Raw genomic sequence first — 18446 nt, 5'->3', positions numbered from 1 at the left:
GAAGGCAGGCCTTGCCAGTGGTGGCCCCTTGGCTGTGGGGTGCTCTCCCCCCTCGCTTGGCGCTTTCAGGCAAAGACATTCTCATTTTGTTGCCTTTTTAATTTGCTTCAAGACAACCAACTTGTTTTCTTGAAAGTGATGGATGGAAGAATGAAATAATCCAAGGGCGCTTGAGACAGGATGGAGCCAGGCCCCCATTTAGGGGTCCAGACTCAATCAAGGGCCAAACCAGTTAAGCTTTTTGTTATGTAAATAACAGCTGCTAAGGAGCCTGAGAAGGACCAGAACTGTAGGAGTTTTGAGAGGAGGAGGAGGGAGCCAAGCCTGTCCCTGAGCAGAGCCTCTTCCTCCTTGGGAGAGGAGGGGGGGGGAGCCCTGTGCAAAGACCCTTTTTAGCACGTTGCTGACATCTGCAGGGCAAACGTGCAAAGGAAGCCAAGCCGAAGTGAAGGATGTGGAGAAGAACACTTACAAAGTTGTCATTAGAGCCACTGATAACAGAATCATAGAACTGTTGACTTGGAAGGGACCTCGAGGGTCATCTAGTCCAACCCCCTGCAATGCAGGAATCTTTGGCCCAATGTGGGACTCGAACCCACAATCCTGAGATGAAGACTAAGCATATTAAAACTCACAACTCCATGGCCAGGTCGGGTCTCAGGCTGAGTGCCCGAAGAAGCTGAGCTGCCTGTAGGGTTGGCGGCTGCCGGCTGGACCTAGCAAGCTTGGGGGGGGGGCGGACTGGCGTCTCCAGAGTGACCAGGCAGGTAATGGGGAGGTGGCTTTGGGCTGCTTCCCCACTGAGTCCACGGCCTCAGAGGAGCAAGAGGAGCTCTCCATCAGGACCAGTCTCCCTCCTCTGCCTAGTCTGCATCCCTGGTTGCAGCCCTGGCAGCTGTTTAGTCTGGAGAAAAGGCAAGTGAGAGGCGACAGGATGTAGGGAGACCCCATGGGACCCCCTCACCACCCCTGCTGGGGACACCCACACGTGTCTTGGGCAACAAATGCCCTTGCTGGTCGTGGAATAACAGACTTGTAGAGTTGGAAGGGATCCCAAGGGCCATCTAGTCCACCCCTCGCAATGCACGCATCCCAGCTTCCGAAGGGCAGGGAGGTGTCGATCAGAAGCTCCTGCCTGCCAAACCTCAAGGAAAGCGGGGGGGGGGGGGCAGCACCCCAGAGTCGAGTAGGGAGCGAAGGAGCAGAGCCCATGCTCTGCGTGCAGAACGAGGCGAGGGAGGAGCGGCAGCCCTGCGTGCAGAAGGCCGTTGCCCGGAGCCATTCCTTGCAAGAGGCGGGCGCCCGGCCGCTGCCCTGGGCTCTCCTTTGAGCGCTTCTCCTTCCAAGCCCCCGCGCTCTTCTTCTGCCAGGGCAGCTCCATGCACGGGCTTCGACGGGGCGCCGCCGCTGCACGCCTGACTCGCGGACTGCGCGTAACGTGTGAATCTGCGGAGCGGGCCTTCCGTGCAGGAAGGCGATGGGCTGCGAAAGGGAGGGCTCGACCCACGCCTGAAGGGGGACTCGGGGCCGGGAAGGGCGCGCGGCGGGAAGCCCCGTTCCCTTCCCTCGCCTCCTCCTCCCGTGTCCGCCAGGGGGCGCCCCAGAGCCGCGCCTCCTTCGCCCGGCAGGGAGACGAAGAGCGCTGCCAGGCTCTGCCCGCAGGGGGCGCCGCTGCCGCCGCTCGGCGAAAGAGAGAGAGGCGGAGCATAGAGTAGCCGAGGGCCAGAGCGGAGGGGAGAGCGAGAGCATGGGCTAGCTAGAAGATCGTCCCCTGTCTGCATAGAGCAGGCGAGGGGCAGAGCGCCGCCGGAAGTCCGGCGCGCTTCCCACAAGGCACCGCGGCTGGAGCTGGGAGGACGTGTCTCCGCGACCGCCGGCCGAGAGCGCGAGGGATCGGGATCCGCCAGGTGAGCAGCCTCGGCCTCCGCCGCCCCCCCCTCCGCCGCCCCCCCTCCCTCCCTCCCTCCCTCGCCTGACTCTCTCCTTCCCTCCCTCCCCCCCTCCCCCCGCTAGGATGGTGACGGACGTGCAGCTGGCCATCTTCGCCAACATGCTGGGCGTCTCGCTCTTCCTGCTGGTCGTCCTCTACCACTACGTGGCCGTCAACAACCCCAAGAAGCAGGAGTGACGCCCCGGGAGGAGGAGCAGCGGCAGCGGCAGCAGGACAGGTACCGCTGGGGGGAAGGAGGAGGGGGCGGGGGAGGCCTCGCCGGAAAGCGCCCCCCCCCCCGGCCTCACCTCTCCCCGTTTCTTTCCCACCTCCAGAAGCAGCAGCAGCCGCCGCCAAGCAGGAAGCCATGGCTGGAGCGACGCCCCCCACCCGACGCCCCCCTGACGCTCCTCCGGCTCCGCGCGGCCCCTGCAGACGCCGGCAATGACGCCCGCTGGTTGCTTTTGTTTCATTTTGTCAAACGAAATTTATTAATAGAAACGTGTTCACAAGACAAATCTCATGTCAAAAAATAGCTTCCGAGCCAGTAACCAACTATGTACACAGCTGCTGCAGAAAGGGCCTGGTGGGCGGGCGGGGGGCGAGGGCGAGGCTGGCCTTTCCTGGGGGCGCCTTGCCAGGCCAGCGTGGCGGAGCGGGGCCAGCTGGTCCGCAGGGCAGAGGAGATGAATCCCGGGGAGCAGAGCTAGGCCCTGGGCGGTGCCTTGTGCAGCTGGCCGCCGCGAGGAGAGAGTGGCGAGGGGCCCTCGTAGGCGGGGAGGGGGCTCAGAGCCAGGACCATCGGCTGCCGCGTCCCAAAGAGCAGCTTGGGCTTGAAGGGGCAGGGGCGGGGGGGAGGGCTGGGGGGAGGCCGGGGTGAGCGCTCGCCAGACGCCAGCGGGGAGCGTGTCTCGGGCTGTCTCTGGCACACCACGGGGGGAGGCGTTGTTGTCGGCGTGTCGCTGGCGTGCTGTGGGGCGGCTGCGGAGGCGCTGGAACTGGTTGGCCGCAGCTGCTCCGGCCCCCCTGGCGGATCAGGCCTCTGTGCAGAAAGACAGGATCTTGTGGTAGGTGAGCTGGGGGGAATCTGCTTGCCCCGGGATGTGCTGCAACAGAGAGATCTGGCTCAGGGGGGGAGGCGAGCCGTGTCACCGTCGGGGCAAGGCTGCCCCCCGAGCTGCTTCAAGGGGGAGGGTGGCCGCTGCCTATGCTGCGGTGGACGCGCTTCGGCTTCTTCTTCCTCCTCTTCGGCCTACAGGGCGGGGGCTCTAGGGGAGGGCAGCGGCTGCAGGGGAGCCATACCTCGTCCAGCAAGACGTTGGGAGGGTTGCACAGAAAAAGCGGCTCTTCCCTCTGACCTGTGACTGTCAGCTCTGGCACTTCCAGCGGAAACTCTGCAAGGAGAGCAGACCATCAGCAGCAGGAGCAACTCCGCTATGGGAAAAGGCGGAAACGTGGGAGGGAGGCTTCGCAGGAGGTTAGTCTAACATGAAGAAGTGTGCATGAACACGAAAACTCATACCAATAACAAACTTAGTTGGTCTCTAAGGTGCTACTGGAAGGAATTAGGTGTTCGATAGGCAAAAAGGGCTGCCAGGGGAGGGGCAGCCTGCCAGGGATGCTGTCATGGTGGAACTCCTGAATCAGTAGAGGCTGCTTAGACTAGATGAGGCTGGATACCACTTTTTTATAAAATAAATACCTCTGTATCACTAAAATACACTAGCAATTTACAACAATATAAAACAAAACCATACAGTAATACCATAGAAAGTTTAGAACAAGTTAAAAGCCTCATCAGCTCTGGGAACTTGCAACCCCCATTCTAAGGAGGAACATGTTAGAGCAGGCATAGGCAAACTTGGCCCTCCGACTACAGCCCCCATCATCCCTAGTTAACAAGACCAGTGGGTCAGGGATGATGGAAACTGTAGTCCCAAAACATCTGGAGCAGGGGTCAGCAAACTTTTTCAGCAGGGGGCTGGTCCACTGTCCCTCAGACCTTGTGGGAGGCCAGACTATATTTTGAAAAATAATAATAATGAACCAATTCCTATGCCCCACAAATAACCCAGAGATGCACTTTAGATAAAAGCACACATTCTACTCATGTAAAAACACCAGGCAAGCCCCAGAAATAACCCAGAGATGCATTTTAAATAAAAGGACACATTGTACTCGTGTAAAGACACACTATTCTTGGACCGTCCATGGGCTCGATTTAGAAGGTTATTAGGCCGGATCCGGCCCCCGGGCCTTAGTTTCCCTGCCCATGATCTGGAGGGCCGAGTTTGCCTATGCCTGTGTTTTACAGAATGGATGGTGTGGAGAAAGTGCCCCCCCCCGCCAGACTCCTAATACTAGAACCTTTGAATGTGGGATGCCATGAATCTACTGCAGGAGAGCAGGTTGAGGAGAAACAATAGGAAGGATTTCCCCACAGGATGTAATTAAAACTACTAAATTCACTTCTACAAAATGTGATGTTCACCAATACTGCAGGTGGCTTTAAAAGGAGACTACTAGATGACTTATTCCATTTATGGGTTCCTTCTCTACAGGGCACCCCAAAGCGGTTTACTATGCAGTAAAAGCAAACAGAACAATGTGTGTGTGTGTGTGTGCGTGCGCACACATAGACACACACACAGAGCTAAAACACATATATAAAAAAGGCTTTAGAAAAATAGTTTAAAGCAATGCATACATAAATCCATTCAGTTCTGAAACAGATACCAGTTGGGGTAAAAGCTTCCGCTTGAAAGGTTTGTGTTAAAAAAGGAAGAAAATGTGCCTGATGCTGCTACACTGAAAGCCCAATTCTGACACTACGGATTGGACCTCCTGGTGCAATAGTATCTGCAGGTGTCCCCTCCTGTAGAAGACAGTGACTGGTTGGGTGTGTAGGAATTCGTGGAGGATAAACCATCGATGGTTAATAATTAGGAAACCAACCTCACATCCTAGTTGCTTTGCAGGGAGAATGACATGCTCTGTAACTTGGAGGCTCCCCACAGGCATCTGGTTGCCACTGTGAGAACGGGATGCTGGACCAGCAGCAGGCTTGTCTTATGCTGCTGCCTGACCCAGGAAATGAGGGAGCTGAAGCCTCCTACGGTGTCACCTCTGGAAGTCCAGCAGGCCTGGGCATAGGGAATCTCCTCCCCCCGGGCACTTTAGCAGAGGAACCTACCTGGCAGGGAACTCTGAGCTGGCAGCTGTGAGGGGGTATATTTCCACACCTTGAGGGAGGAGTCATCACTGCAGTCATTAAGCCTGAGCAGATGCTGGGGTTGTCCAGCCGGTCTCCTGCGGATGGGGATCCGGCTCGGCCGAGGCATCAGTATTTCCAGCCTGTGGGAAGAGCACAAGGCTAGGCGTGGGCTCAACAGCCAAGCCATTCAGGCAAGAGAATTCGGAAATGTTGAGCAGCAGCCCCAATGTCTGCCTCGGTCCCTGGGGAGGGATAAACTTCCAGACCGCCGAGGCAGGCTCTGTTCTCCTGATCTCATGCCTGTTCCACCTCAAGCACAGCAGGGAGGTCAGTGCACACTCTGCCCCACCCCCACCCCCTGGGGCTTTCACTCTTTGCTGTCTTGCAGCCATTACCTGGGTGTCTCTGAGAGCTGCTCGCTGTTCAGCCGCCTTGAAATATTCTGTCCAAAGAAAGAGAAGTCAGAGGCTGCCTGGCTTGCTTGGGCTGCCATGAGCAGTGGGTGAGGGGGCAGTGGAGCAGCCACAGGCAACTGGGAGCCTTAATTTGGGGAGGAGAGGGAAGTAGATCCAGGCCCACGTCACCTCTTGCTTTCTGGTTGCAAAAGAGAGAGAGGACTGCTGCCCATAACTTCTGGCTCAGGGCCGCAGTCGAGCTGCAAGCTAGGAGCCGAGTCCAGCCCCCCCACCCCCCAGCTGCCCTTTACCTGCAGCAAGGCTAGGCCACAAGGTGGGGGCGGTTTCAGCTCCTCACTGGGGTGCTCTGCCTCCTGCAGTCCATTGCAGCCAGGCCCTGCGTGACCAACCAGAGAGGGAGGGAGGGAGATGAGTGTCTCTGGTTACAAGGATTGGCTGGCAAAGGGTTGTGCTGCCCCACAGCAGAAGGAGAGAGGCCAGTAGCCAGTTCATGGTAGCCCTCCTTGGCAGGAGGGGCCAGCTTCCGCTGTCCTCTGCCTGCCCAGCCTCCAGGCAGCAGCAACACAAGCTCCAAGGTTTGTCAGGGAGGATGGGGCGATCCCCTGAGAACGTTGGTCCTTGCACATACCACGAGGCTCTAGGACTGGTTGTACCCTCAACCAAAGCCCCGGAAATTATGGAGAACTCCCCTTGTTATTGGTCAGCAAATCTTCAGAGTAATCGGCCAAGCCAAAAGCAAAAGTGCTCAGGCTGAATGCCAAGCTCCAGAGAGGCAGAAAAGCATCCAAGTACCACTTGCTGGAAGCCACAGGAGGGGAGAGGGCTCTTGTGCTCAGGGGTTGGCCACTGTGAGAACAGGATGCTGGACTAGATGGGCCACTGGCCTGATCCAGCAGGCTGTTCTTAGGAGAGCCTGCCACACCCCTTTCTCCCCCTCTTCTAAAACCATTGAGTCTAAAGTTTTACATTATCTGACTGCACTACTGGCCACCCCTTTTGAATGATAAAAAACAAAAAGCTTGAGTTTTACACGCTAATAGGGAATACAGTTGCAATGCTGGGTTTTCTCAGTCACTGTGTCTTCATGTTCCACCCTGCAGCTCCACCCCTTCCAGCCTCTGGGGAAGGCTGCTCACAACACCCATGTTGCTGGGAGGGGTCCCTGGGCAGCAATGCAAATTTCTTTTTTTTCTTTCTTTTTTTTCTGGCCAGAATCCTTAATAGGGTCGCAGGCAGAAGCAGCTTCAAACACCTGTTACTTACTGTCAAACCATGTCATATTTAAAGGGTTACAACTGGAAAGAGACACGGAATAAATTAAACATTTTAATACTTTGGAAGCAGCATGAGACCCAGATGAGGTGAAAAGCAGGGTGCATCACTTAACAAGAAATCACTAAAAACATGTGATGCTGAGACTCGGGTGGGGACCCTCTGCTCAAAGCTGCTTCCCAGGAAGACCCTGCAGATCCTGGAGCAACAGAGAAGAGGCATCATCCGCAAGCCTCTCTGAAGGCACCTCTCCTGTCTGTCTGCCTGCCTTTCCTTCTCTTCCCCGGGGTAAACAAGCCACGGATAGAAGCGGCACCAAGGGTTAAGCTCTGCTCCTGCCGGGGCGCCCAAGCAAGACGCAGCAGAGTCAGGGGCTGTGCTGGGAAAGAGCAGGAACTGGGAGGCAGGCCCCGGTGCAGTAAGAATTCGCTTCTACGCCTTTGAAATTATTAAGATCAGAAATATACACCTTGGGTCCCTAATTCTTTTATCACCACCTCGCAACTGACTACTGGGGACTTTTGGCAAGAGAAAGGAAGGCAAGAAGTCCCCTGCTCCTGCTGCTTCCCTCTCGCCTGACTCAGCTTGCATTGGTGGCACCTGAGAACCAGCAGGAGGTGGCCAGCGTTTTGACTGGCATGCCGGCCTCTGCCCTGGGCTTGCTCCAGAAGCCAACGGGCCCCCACTTGTGTTAGTCAAGCTGGGCGGGGGGTGGGGGGGCAGGTTGAATGAAGGCATACGCACACACCTGTCACGTTGAGGGTGGCTGGGAGGGGGCAGGAGCTGAGGCCGGTCGGCAGCTGGAGGTGAGAGGCCGCCCTGGTGGAAGAAGAGAGAGGTGGGGGCGCCTGGATGTTGCTCACTGCGGCTCGCAGCAAGGACTGGTGCTGGTGGCGGCGCTTCTCCTGGACGCGCGACTCTGAGCAGGGAGAAAGGACAAGGCAAAGCCTAGTTCTGCGAGGGAGGGGGCAGCGGGGGTGGGGGGCGGCCCCATCATGCCCCTCCCCTCCTTCACAGGGATTGAACACATTGTGCAGAGCTGTCAAACTTCCTTTTTTGCGCTGGAATAAGAGAATTTCCCGCAAAAAAGGGAATGTTGACAGCTATGCATTTTGCCCAGAAGCAGCCGGGGTGTGTGTGTGTGTGGGGGGGATCCATTCTCTTCTCTCCAACAAAGGCCAATTCTTGAGAGCGCGGCTGTTCTGTTCACTTGGGGAGGGGGGGGCAGATCTGTGGCGTCAGACAACGCCTGCACAGTGGCAGCCAATTCTGGAGGGCTGTCGGGCACCACATAGCACCAAGAACGGGGCGCAGCAGCGGGGAGAGGCAGTGGCTCGGCTGGGGAGATGTGGCCTTTTGAGGGCAACCAGCCTTAGCCCAGGGAGAAGCCCATCTTGTGGGGGAGGCAGGGAACAGCAGCAGGTTGCTGCACCTGCAGAGCTACAAGGTGGTGAGTCCTTCCCCTCCGGAAAGCTTCCCCTCTCTCTATCCAGACTCTTTCAGTGCCCCCACCCTTCCTTCAGCAGCAAGAGGAGGAGGAGGAAAGAGAGAGGGGGGTCATCTCGGCAGCAGTGCTAGGGCTCAGCTGCCTGCCTGTGCTTTGCCCAGCTCCTTCCTCCTTTCACAGCACACCACTCTCTTCTTCTTGAGGTGGCACTTGCCTGATGGTGCAGCCCACTGGACCCCCGGCTGAACTCCTTGGCTGTGGGTGGGTGGGAGGGAGGGGGCTACTCCATGGGGAAAGCTGGCTGGGTCACCTTGGAGGCAGCAGAGCTGCTGATGGAGGACGGTTGGCCCCTGGCAGGGAGAGGCTCAAGATCTCATCTTTGCCTGGGCACAAAGCTCACTGGGCAGCCTCAATCAAATTACTCTTAGAATAATCTGCCTCGCAGGGCTACAAAGGATCCCACAGGCCAGGGGTGGCCCAGCATGTTTTTGTGGGCAAAATGCTCAATGCCACTGCCCCCCTGCAGATCCGGCCCCCTTTCCTGCCCCTGCCATTGCCATTGCACACACACTGCTGCTGGCCTCACCTACTGTGGCATCTGCAATGCCATTGAAAAGCAGCAGTAGCCGGGGCGTCAAGGGGGCGTTGGTGCAGGTGGGGCTGGCAGTGGAGCAATGGCAGGGAGCCCGAGGGAAACGGCTTCGCCTCGCCTCATGGAAGCACCCTGAGCTTCTTGCAGGAAGCGTGGGAGAGGAATGTGACCCACTGCCACATGGTGGCTGGCCTGGAAACCTCCACAGGGGCTGGAAAAGAGGACCCCCCCTCCCTAGCAGGCGCCCTGCTGCTGGAGAGCTCCCTCCTTCCCTGCAGGACCAGCTCACCTGCCGCTTCCTCAGGAGTGGTGCCACCAGTAGCAGCAACAGCAGCAGCAGCAGCACAGGCCTCTGCCCAGCGCTCTACATAAGACCCCCACAGGTCCCCTGAAGCCTGGGATTCCCCTCGGTTCAGAGAGCAGGGCGGGGGGTTCGGGTTGACTGGGGGCCAGCTCTCACAGGATGACTGAGATCTATTGTGGAACACTTTTATTTCACGAGAAAGAGGGAGGGAGAGACAGAAAGAAAGAAAGAGAAAAGGCGAGGTTCTTGGAAGGCCGTCACTTCTGCCAGCGCAGCCACTCCCAGATCCTCCGGATTGCGCCCAGCACGGATCCTCCGCAGAGCTTACCTCGCACGAGCGCCAGCACCCTCGAGGCACCTCTCTGAGGCCCCTGGCCCATGCCCAGGGGGCCGTCAGGGTGGGGGCAGCTGAAGGCGAAGCTGGGCGAGGTCTTGACCTGCGGGGACGGGGCCTGCTGGTTGCTGCTGCTCCCGTTGCTGAAGCTGCGGCCCCGGCAGAGGGAGTTTTCAGAGCTGGAGGCAGAGACCCCGCTGGGAGGGAAGGCCAAAGGGAGGGCGTCAACGCCGGGGCAGAAACCCAGTGCGCCCACCCTGTGAGGTGGCCCAAGAGGCGGCAGCCTCTGACGCACCAGGTTTCGTGTCTCAGCGTGTCTGAATAGGGGCACTGGTGGGGATCCGCCCCCCCTCCCCAGGCACCCATCATTTACTCTGTCTTGCAACACCACACCATCCCTCCTCAAGATCTACCCTTTAGCCCAACCTCACAGTCCCTCTATCCTGCTGGAAATGTACGTGGGCAATGGGCACAAATGCACATTCTCTCCCTTCCCCCTCCAATATTTAAATCCGTGGAGTTGTATGCTGCCAGCCATCACTGTGGTGGGGGGCATTTATCCCACGCAGGTTCCAAAAGGGTAAAATGGGTCCTCTTTGGCCCCTGCTGAAGCCAACCACAGGGAACCAAGGCTAGGGAAAAGGAGGCTTCTTTCTGCAAAATCTGGCGGGTCCAATGCTATGCTTCAGACCAAGCCTGCCCCCTCCATACTAAGACATGCCTGTCCCATTTGAAAACTGCTGTTTCAAGCCTCGCAACCTGTCATCAGGCCTGAAGGTGACTGAGTGGGCCACCCAAAAATGAGATTTAGCAGTAATTCCTGCTATCATCCTCTGGGGAGAGGGGCTTCCGCCAGCTCTACTGGCATGCTTGGCAAAAGGTTAGCTCTGGTTCTCCTCCTCCTCCTGAGGCTTTGGCGGCAGCAGGAGCAGAAGAGCAACAGGGAGGGGCGTGTGGGACATAAGCCAAGGTCCTGCATCCTGCCTAGAGCAGGAAGGCCTGTCGGAAGGGACCCTGGGAGCCCTGGCATCACCCCACCAGCCTCTCCCCAGCCCCAGCCTCCATACATGGTCCCCTTGGGAGGAGTCTTGGCCCCCTTCCTCCGGGAGCAGCCGGCCACGCCCCTCATGCTGCGCACATGCTTCATCATCCAGGCACGAAGGTTGCTAAGGCAGCTGTGTTCGGAAAGGACGATCCGGGGCCAGGGGTTGCATTCGGCCATGTCCAGCGCTGCGATGGCCAACGCTCTTCCCACCTGGGCACAGAGAGACACCAGCAAGCCCTGAGCCCTGTGACCCCCCAGGCAAATTCACAGCGCTTGCAGTCAACACAGCTAAGAGACGAAGACCTGCTCCTGCTGCTGCTGCAGTGGCCAAGGCAGCCTCCTTTTGCCTGGCCAAAACCACTCAGGGAGGCCCCATCCGGCTCAGGGGCAAGTCCTTGAAATTATGCACCCACTGACACCCGCACAAAGCTCATCTAATAAAGGGGGGGGAGGCTGATACCTGCTCAAAGAGCTCCACTGTGTATTTGGAGGGGAATGCTGGCAGAGGAGGGGGGGTTGCCCGCCCGTTATCATGACAAGCGGCTGGAACTGCGTTGACAGACCGTCCCGTGTTGTAATTGCACTCCAGCGTGTAGCTAGAAGGAACGGGGGGGGGGGGGGGGTTATAGGTTGCCTCCTGTAAATGTCTCTATGCGTGTTACAAAAGCACACTTTTGACAGTTTAAAAGACAGCAATTCAATTCTTGTGAAAGTTATCAATGAAACGTGTTCCTGTGGACACCCAGCTCCACTGACATGCTCACCACAGGCTCCCCCCCCCCTCCTTTTTAAACTGATCCCCCACCAAGAAGCAACCTGGAAGGATGAAAGACATTTCCACCTGGCAGTGTTTAGGAACCAGCAAGTATCAGGCCTGAACGGTGGAGGGGAAGAGGACTAACTTTGGACCGAGGAGGAGGAGAAAGAGGAGAAGGAGGCCCCGCTGCCCCCAGGCCAGGAAGACAGGTCGGAATATAACCACCCTAACCAACACACTCTACCTCTGCCCAAATGCGGACTCTGATCCACAATGAACTGGGCCTCATCCATCACTCCTGCCCTCAGCCAGCACTGCCACTATGGATACAAAACTACTTTGGCCACCCAACTCTCCCCGGCTGTCTTATTCTGCCAGGATCTCAAAGGAGGTGGGGACTGATGCTCCCAACCACATTTATTCCATGGTCCAAATCAGCTCTGAGCTGATCTAGAAGGGGTCTCTCTTTACGGAGGCAGAATCTTTCATACTCTGAAGCTGTCTGAAGGCGTAAGTGGCTGGTCTGCCGGTGAGGCTGTGTCCTCTGCTCACCTGTGAATGATGCCCAAGGCCTTGTAGATGGCCACACGCCCGCTGCCCTCCTTCGACTGCCCGTCCCGCTTGTCCTTGGCGTACATGTTCTTCTCGGAGAAGTTGCAGCCCGCAAAATCAAAGTGAGCAGAGTTCATTGCGATGAGCTTGGGGAAGAGCATGTTTTCAACCTGCAAGATCGACCAGAGAGGTTGGGGCTGCCGTTTCTCACCTACGCTCAGGCATAGCGAGCTGAGCTCACCCAATGAAACTGACACCAGCAGAGTCCCCAGTGCTACTCAGCAGCCACCCCCAGCGGACAGCTGCCCGTCTCCAGCCCAGCTCAACCTCCTGCCACAAGGCCAACACAACAGCTGGCTGGGCATGCGCAGAAGGGAGCAGGCACAATGCAGCTGATGGAGTTGGGATCCCAGGCAGCAAATGATAGAGGCCAGGAGGGGAAAAGGCTGAGGCTCCACAGACCAAATGGAGACACCCAAGAAGGGGAGGAAGTCAGAGAAAAAAGCACAGCAGCAGTAGCTGTTGCTCTTTCCAAGGCACTAGAGCCTCGGCTGGACTTGGAAGGGGGATCTTCAAACACCTCCAGCCTGGGACCGTGGGTTCCCCTCCCACCCCCTTCTTGCCCACTGTTGACTCACGGACCTCCGGCTGCTCTCCTCTTCCTCCTCACCTGGTGAGCCTCTTCGAAGATGTTGTTCCCGTACATGAAGCACCCTCTCTTGGAGGCGTGCCCGTGCAGGTCAACGTAGTAGGCCAGGCCACTCTGCTGCGGTGGGATGGCTTCTGGGGCGGGAGGAGAGCGGACCTCGGCTTCCTCCTCGCAGAGTGTGGGAGGCAGGTCTTCCGGGAGGATCCAGACATCCTGGTCCTTGCTCCCTGGTGCCTCTGAGGGCTCCTGGTCCTGAGGCGAGGGGACGCCAGCATCCCTGGGACAGTTGCGAAGGTTGTTGGCCTTCTCCAGCTCAGAGAGGGGGGCCTCCTCGCTGGGAGGGCAGTTGCGGGTGGAGCGCTGGTTGGCAGCCTTGGTGCCGAGGGGAGGGACGCAGGCCCGCCAGTCGGGCGAGCCCGGCTGAACGCGGTTGTGGACGTGGTGATAGAGCATGACGGCCTTGGCCCCGTAGACGGCCGGGTGCAGATCAATGTCAGGGTTCAGATACTGGCGGTTGAGGTTCACGCCACGAGAATCTGTCCTGTGGGGAAGAGAAGGGGCCAGGGGGGTCAGCCACGCTGGGAAAGGACGCCTTCCTCCTGGGTACTGAGTGCAGTCGCTTGGGTGGCTCAGGCAGGAAGAGACAAGCACCAGCCACCACCTCTGGGCCCACGCTCCCTTGAGATGGGTTGGGGGTGGGAGAGGACTTGAGTTGGGGCTGGCCACCCCTCTGTGCTTATGCTCACCGGTAATGGCCCCGCACCACTCCGTCCGGGTTCAGCATGGGGATGAGTTTGAAGACAAACATGCGGCGCAGCATCTGGGCCCGAGGGTCCTCTTCACGGAGGATGAACTCCAGGAACCCGTTGAAGACGAAGCTGGAGGGTGTCTCTCCCGGGTGCACCCTGCTGCTTAGGAAGAACACCTGCTGGGGCAGAGAGAGAGAGGGGGGGGGGTGATCTGCTCCTTTCCCAAACTGGACGTCTTCCGGGGTGCTCCTCTCAAACCACCACAACAGGCCTGCCTCCTGCCCACCCATCCGCTTGTGTGGTGATTTATTTCCACATCCCTTGGGAACTGGTTATCCCCATGCATCAGTTAGAAGGAGCTCGCTCCCGCCTGCAGCCTCGCCAAAAGGAAAGGGGGAAGAGGAGCAGAAGGAAAGAAAAAGCGGCAGGATGACAGATCTGAACTTGGGAGAGGCAGCTTTAAAGGGGGTTTTCCATGCTCTGTTTAAGAAGAGCAGAGCTGGGGATGGCCCAGATCAGGAGGAAGGCAAGAGGGTGGCAGGCAGGAGAAGGAAGCACATGTGGATGGTCAGGAAGACAGAGAGGAAACAGGGAAGGGACAAAGACCTATGAGACAAAGACGCCGAGGCATGATGAGCCAAAGCAGAGCAGGAAGGAGGCAGAAATCAGAAAGGGTGGGTGGGTGAAACTGGGGCAGCGGTTACAGAGAAAAGCACAGACAGCAAGGAAGTTGCTCAAGAGGCAAACCAGGAAGGATGGCGTTGAGGTGCCTGCCTGAGGCAATGTGGGCCAAAAGGGCTTCTGCTTGTGTCCAGAGCTGTCCAGAAACAAGGGCAGGCCGTGTTGCCCAAGCCCCATGCTCCCCACATGGGCAGCAGCAGCCAACTCACTCTCTTCCCCACGAAGCTGTGGGGCCGGGGTGTGTGCTTGTCCGGGAAGAGCTTCTCCAGGCGGGCCTCCCTCTCCTCCCGCAGGCCGTGGAAGGAGCTGATGGTGAGCAGGTCCACACGCAGCTTGTCCAGGGAGTAGCACAGCAGCTCCCGGTGGTAGTAGATGGAGTCCAGGGAGCTGCAGGTAGAGAGCAGAGCAGCCTGCTTTTCTCCCAGCCAGAAGGAAGATTGGCTTCTAAAGACTCTTTCTTTTTTCTTTCCCACAGACTCCCCTTCGCCTGCCCAGCATGCAAGGAAGCCTCTTCTTTCCCCACCCAGGATCTGATTCCCACTCCAAGATCCCAAGGATCTTTGTTGCCTGATCTTCCCTTGTGCTCATTCCCGCACCCCTGTTGCAAGAAGAAGAGGAGGAGTTTGGATTTGATATCCCGCTTTATCACTACGCAAAGGGGTGTCCAAGCGGCTCACAATCTCCTTTCCCTTCCTCCCCCACAACAAACCCTCTGTGAGGTGAGTGGGGCTGAGAGACTTCAGAGAAGTGTGACTAGCCCAAGGTCACCCAGCAGCTGCATGTGGAGGAGCGGGGACGCAAACCCAGTTCCCCAGATTACGAGTCTACCGCTTTTAACCACTACACCACACTGGCTCTCTGTCCTCTTCTCCTCCCTCCCCCTGACTTTGCACCTGGGGCGCTCCTCCCCCGTCAGTGGGGCCACCTGGATCTTGCAAGGGTACCAAAGCAAGCACTTACGGTGTCCCCCGAAGCGGGGCCTCCTTCCTCCCCTTTGCACGTCCTCCTTTAGGGCATTTCCTTGCTCTGTGGGCGGTGGGTCGCAGCTTCCCCTCAGCCTTCCTAGAGTCCGCACCTGCCTTCCGACTAACTGTGCTATAATGTTGGACATGAGTTTAGATGGGCAAGGGAGGGTCTTTCTGCCTTCTCCTGACCATCCCCCCACCCCCTTCACTGGTTCTGTCTCCACAACCCTGCCTCCCTCAACAACAGCAGACCAAATGAGCTTCTCCCCGCCTCCCTGACCAAGGCAGCCTCAGGTGAGAAGGTGGGAACAGTGGGGTGGGGATCCTCTTCCCATGCAGACCAGCCTTGCCCTTGGATCCCCCATGCCAGATATCTTGGAGAGCAACACAGGAAGCGCAAATGCCCAAGGCTGGCAAAGGGGCAGAGTCCCTGGCCTCGCCAGCTGGTCTGTCTAGACAGGGCCCTGCAGCTGCCACTCTGGCTTCTGTCCTTGCCGCTAGGCTAGGCTAGGCTAGCAGTGGCCACTGCAGATATACAAGGGCAGGCAGCTTGCAGGCCCCAGCAGCCCCTTCGCTCAGGCTGAGCAGACCTTCCTTCACGCAACGCTCAGTTTGCCTAAGGAATACTCCTTTAGACTTGACCAGGTCATGGAGAATTAGGGCAGTGAGTTCAGATAACTAAGAAGAAATCCGCACTGCTCGGAGGCAGACCAGCCGTGTCCCTCACGCCACCCAGCAATGGCTGTTCCATTCATGCCCTGCATCCAGGCTGCCAAGGAGGCTCTGCCTAGCCATTTCAGGACTAGAGAGGCCCTTTCCCAGGAGGGCTATTCTTCTGCCCGCAAGTGCTGCCAACGCAAGGGGTGGCCACAGAGGCCAAAGGAAAGCAGCTGCCCAGGAAGAGCCCCAGCCCAGGAGGGCTCCTGCAGGCTCCACTTTGGTGGAAAGAATCCAGAGCCCTCTTCTCTCATTAAAGAAAGCATCCTGAACAACACAGAACAACTAAACACATACAGCAAAAGACATCTTCAAACAACAGCCAGCTGGGGAAAAGGCAACACAGCAGAAACCAGCAGAAATAAGGCAGCATTTGTGCAAAAGCCGCTCTGTCCCCTGAGTGCTTTCAGGAGCGGGGGGCGGGGGGGGGGCAGGGAGCTAGGAAGGAAAGGGCCGAAGGGAGCTCCTGGGGACGGTTACCAAGGAACTGCAAACAAGCACAGGTGGGAAAGGAGCCAAGTGTTCCAGGCAGTGCCAGAGTCCGCACCAAAAGGGAGACAGACATAAAGTCCCCGCTAGGATCTTTGACATGACACAGAACCCTGGGAGAGACCCACAGTCCAACCAAGGATCTGGAAAAGTCCCCAAACAGCCTAAAGTGCCCTATCTAACACCTAAGGAGTTTTGGCCCAGCCAACTTCACAGGAGCCGGTGTGGAGTGACCAAGTGGGTGGGGGTTGGGGGGCGGAGAGGAGGATGGCAGCCATGTGTCAGAGGCCAGGCTCACCTGCTAGCAGAGAGGTGCTTGCACTCTGCAAAGTGGGCATCCAGCTGTGCCAACATTTCCTGGCACTCTGTGTATGAGAAGGGGTAGCAGAAGGCAAAGAAGGTGGTGGCACCTCGGCAGTCCAGGAAGCGGTGCACGAAAGAGAGGACAAACTGGGTCTCCACCATCTGTACGGGAAAAAGGAAGAGGCAAAACGGGCACTGAGTGGCCATTGCGCAGGCATAATCCTTGTGGCTGGAGCTTGACAGACATCAATCAACACTCGCAGCCTGCTGTGGTTCAGGGCCGGGCTGAAGAGTCTTTGCTCTCTCTCTGCCACCACCTGAATCAGATACTTGGCAAGCCCACCTGCCGGGTCTCCTGACCTTCAGCACTCTGCCCTACACTTTTGTGGCAGGGTCATAACACAAGCCTGTTGTCGGGAGAGGGTCATTTCGCTGCTCAGAGCCCGTTCAAGGGGCCAGGGCAAGATGAGGCAGAGAGGGGAATTATCCTGGCTAACATCTGTGACTCTTGCTAGTAGGACGGTGTAGGCCAGGTGCCGCCTTCAGTGCCAGCCTCAATGTCATGCCGTTGCTTGCTGGCATGACAGTAGGGAGCCAAACAGAAGTCTGGCATACAGAATCTGGAGTCTAGCTCACCTTTCTGGGCAGCTCACATACTTTTTCTCACACAAATAAACACAAGAAAACAACTTTCTGGTCCCTTGGAAGGACGATGGAAGAAGACTTCAGGCAGGGGAGCCAAAATGTCAGAACTCCACTGACTGGAGCCTGGAAATCTCCTTGCTCCCCTCCTTCTCCAGCCATTTGCATCCCAAAGCTGGTCTTGGCTCACAGAGGTCCACGTCCTCCCCACAAGGGAAAGCCAAGCCCTTCCCGTGACACGCTGCTTTCACAGGCCGTGCCCACACCAGTCCAACGTCCTTCCCCAAGGGTCTTGTCCAAGAGATACCTCAAAGGCAGGCCGCTCACGGATGCGCTCCCAACGAGGCCTGATGGGCACTGTCTTGACCAAGGGGGCCATCCCCTGCGAGTACAGCTTGGTCTGCTTGTTCATGTTCACAATGTGGATCTTGATCAGCTTGCCTGGGACTCCGCCCCTCACGCTAAAGTAAAACCAGGATCTGGGGAGTGAAGGCAACCAGGAGTAGTCAGGCAGGGGTCCTGCCCCCCCCCATCAGCCCAAAGCCCTCTCCACCTCTGACCTGAGAGGCCAGGTGGACGTGTCTCATTTGCTATGCAACCTCCCAACACTCCATCCTGGGTGCCCTTTGCAAAGCTGCCATGCCTCACACAGGAAGGAGCCAGCCACAAGACCTTTGCAGCATCAGGCAAGCAGAGAGCCAGGGTCAGGCATGCCTTGGCAAGGGGCAGCAGAAGGAGCAGCATTTTTAAAAAACAACAACAACAACAACAACACAGCTTTGCCATGGGGTTAGTGGCTGCCTAATGCCACAGGCAATGTTATCTTCCATTTGGAGGAAGACTTTGGAAGCAACAGCCCGAGAAGTTTCAGTACTTCCAATTCCAAAGGGGAGGTGAGACGAGGGCTGGTGTAAAGACCTGGGCAAGAAAGGCCTTACCTGACAGCCCCATGCCTGGTGCCTAGCAAGACCTCACAGAGGGCTGGTACCTCCTTTACCTGTTTGCATTCTCGTATTCTGTGTCTCCGCAATCCGGCTTGGTCCACACATTGAACTCGTAGTCAGCAACAGGGAGGGAGGTGCCAAACACCATTGAGGTAGCAGAGGTGCTGCTGCTGCCGCTGCCGCCATTCCCGACACCGTCCCCATCCCCCTCCAGGTGCTCCACCTTCTCCACATGAGCCAAGTTCCCCGAGTCAAACTTGGAGCTGAACAAGAGGCCACCACAGCGCACCTCCATCGTAACCTCGCTGGCAGCAGAGTGGGCTCATTCTCCTCTTTGCAACAGGTGATTCTGAGGATTTCCTACGGGGAGAAGAGAAGAGCTGTATTTTGTACGCACAATTCCTCCCCTCTTTGCTGCAGAATGAATCCAGTTTCTTTATCCTG

General features: G+C 57.5%; 2 protein-coding genes across 8 annotated transcripts; one reads left to right on the top strand and one right to left on the bottom strand.

Annotated features, from left to right (window-relative positions):
• Positions 1-1800: 1800 nt before the first annotated feature.
• On the top strand, positions 1801-2442 carry OST4 (oligosaccharyltransferase complex subunit 4, non-catalytic). The gene is made up of 3 exons (XM_033145268.1): positions 1801-1907; positions 2014-2168; positions 2266-2442. The coding sequence occupies exon 2, from the start codon at positions 2015-2017 to the stop codon at positions 2126-2128; it is 114 nt and encodes a 37-aa protein (XP_033001159.1). The 5' UTR covers positions 1801-1907; position 2014; the 3' UTR covers positions 2129-2168; positions 2266-2442.
• Positions 2393-18383, bottom strand: AGBL5 (ATP/GTP binding protein like 5). 7 transcript variants are annotated; one of them, XM_033145260.1, is made up of 18 exons: positions 18056-18383; positions 17366-17537; positions 16412-16578; positions 14903-15037; positions 14152-14329; positions 13259-13437; positions 12534-13053; positions 11864-12033; positions 11015-11150; positions 10577-10764; positions 9504-9706; positions 9161-9358; positions 7581-7751; positions 5851-5936; positions 5540-5586; positions 5124-5284; positions 3233-3364; positions 2393-3036 (listed from the first exon to the last, which is right to left on the bottom strand). In XM_033145260.1, exons 1-18 carry the CDS (start codon positions 18295-18297, stop codon positions 2717-2719), a joined length of 3405 nt encoding a protein of 1134 aa, XP_033001151.1. In that variant the 5' UTR covers positions 18298-18383; the 3' UTR covers positions 2393-2716. The 7 variants fall into 7 exon arrangements, with proteins under 7 accessions (XP_033001151.1, XP_033001153.1, XP_033001152.1 ...); XM_033145264.1 differs by having other exon boundaries at positions 2877-3036; positions 3233-3324; XM_033145262.1 differs by lacking the exon at positions 9161-9358.
• Positions 18384-18446: the final 63 nt, after the last annotated feature.

Source organism: Lacerta agilis, chromosome 3 (genome assembly GCF_009819535.1).
Source record: "Lacerta agilis isolate rLacAgi1 chromosome 3, rLacAgi1.pri, whole genome shotgun sequence".
Classification (NCBI taxonomy): Eukaryota; Metazoa; Chordata; class Lepidosauria; order Squamata; family Lacertidae; genus Lacerta; species Lacerta agilis.
This window is presented reverse-complemented; position numbering and strand designations above follow the sequence as displayed.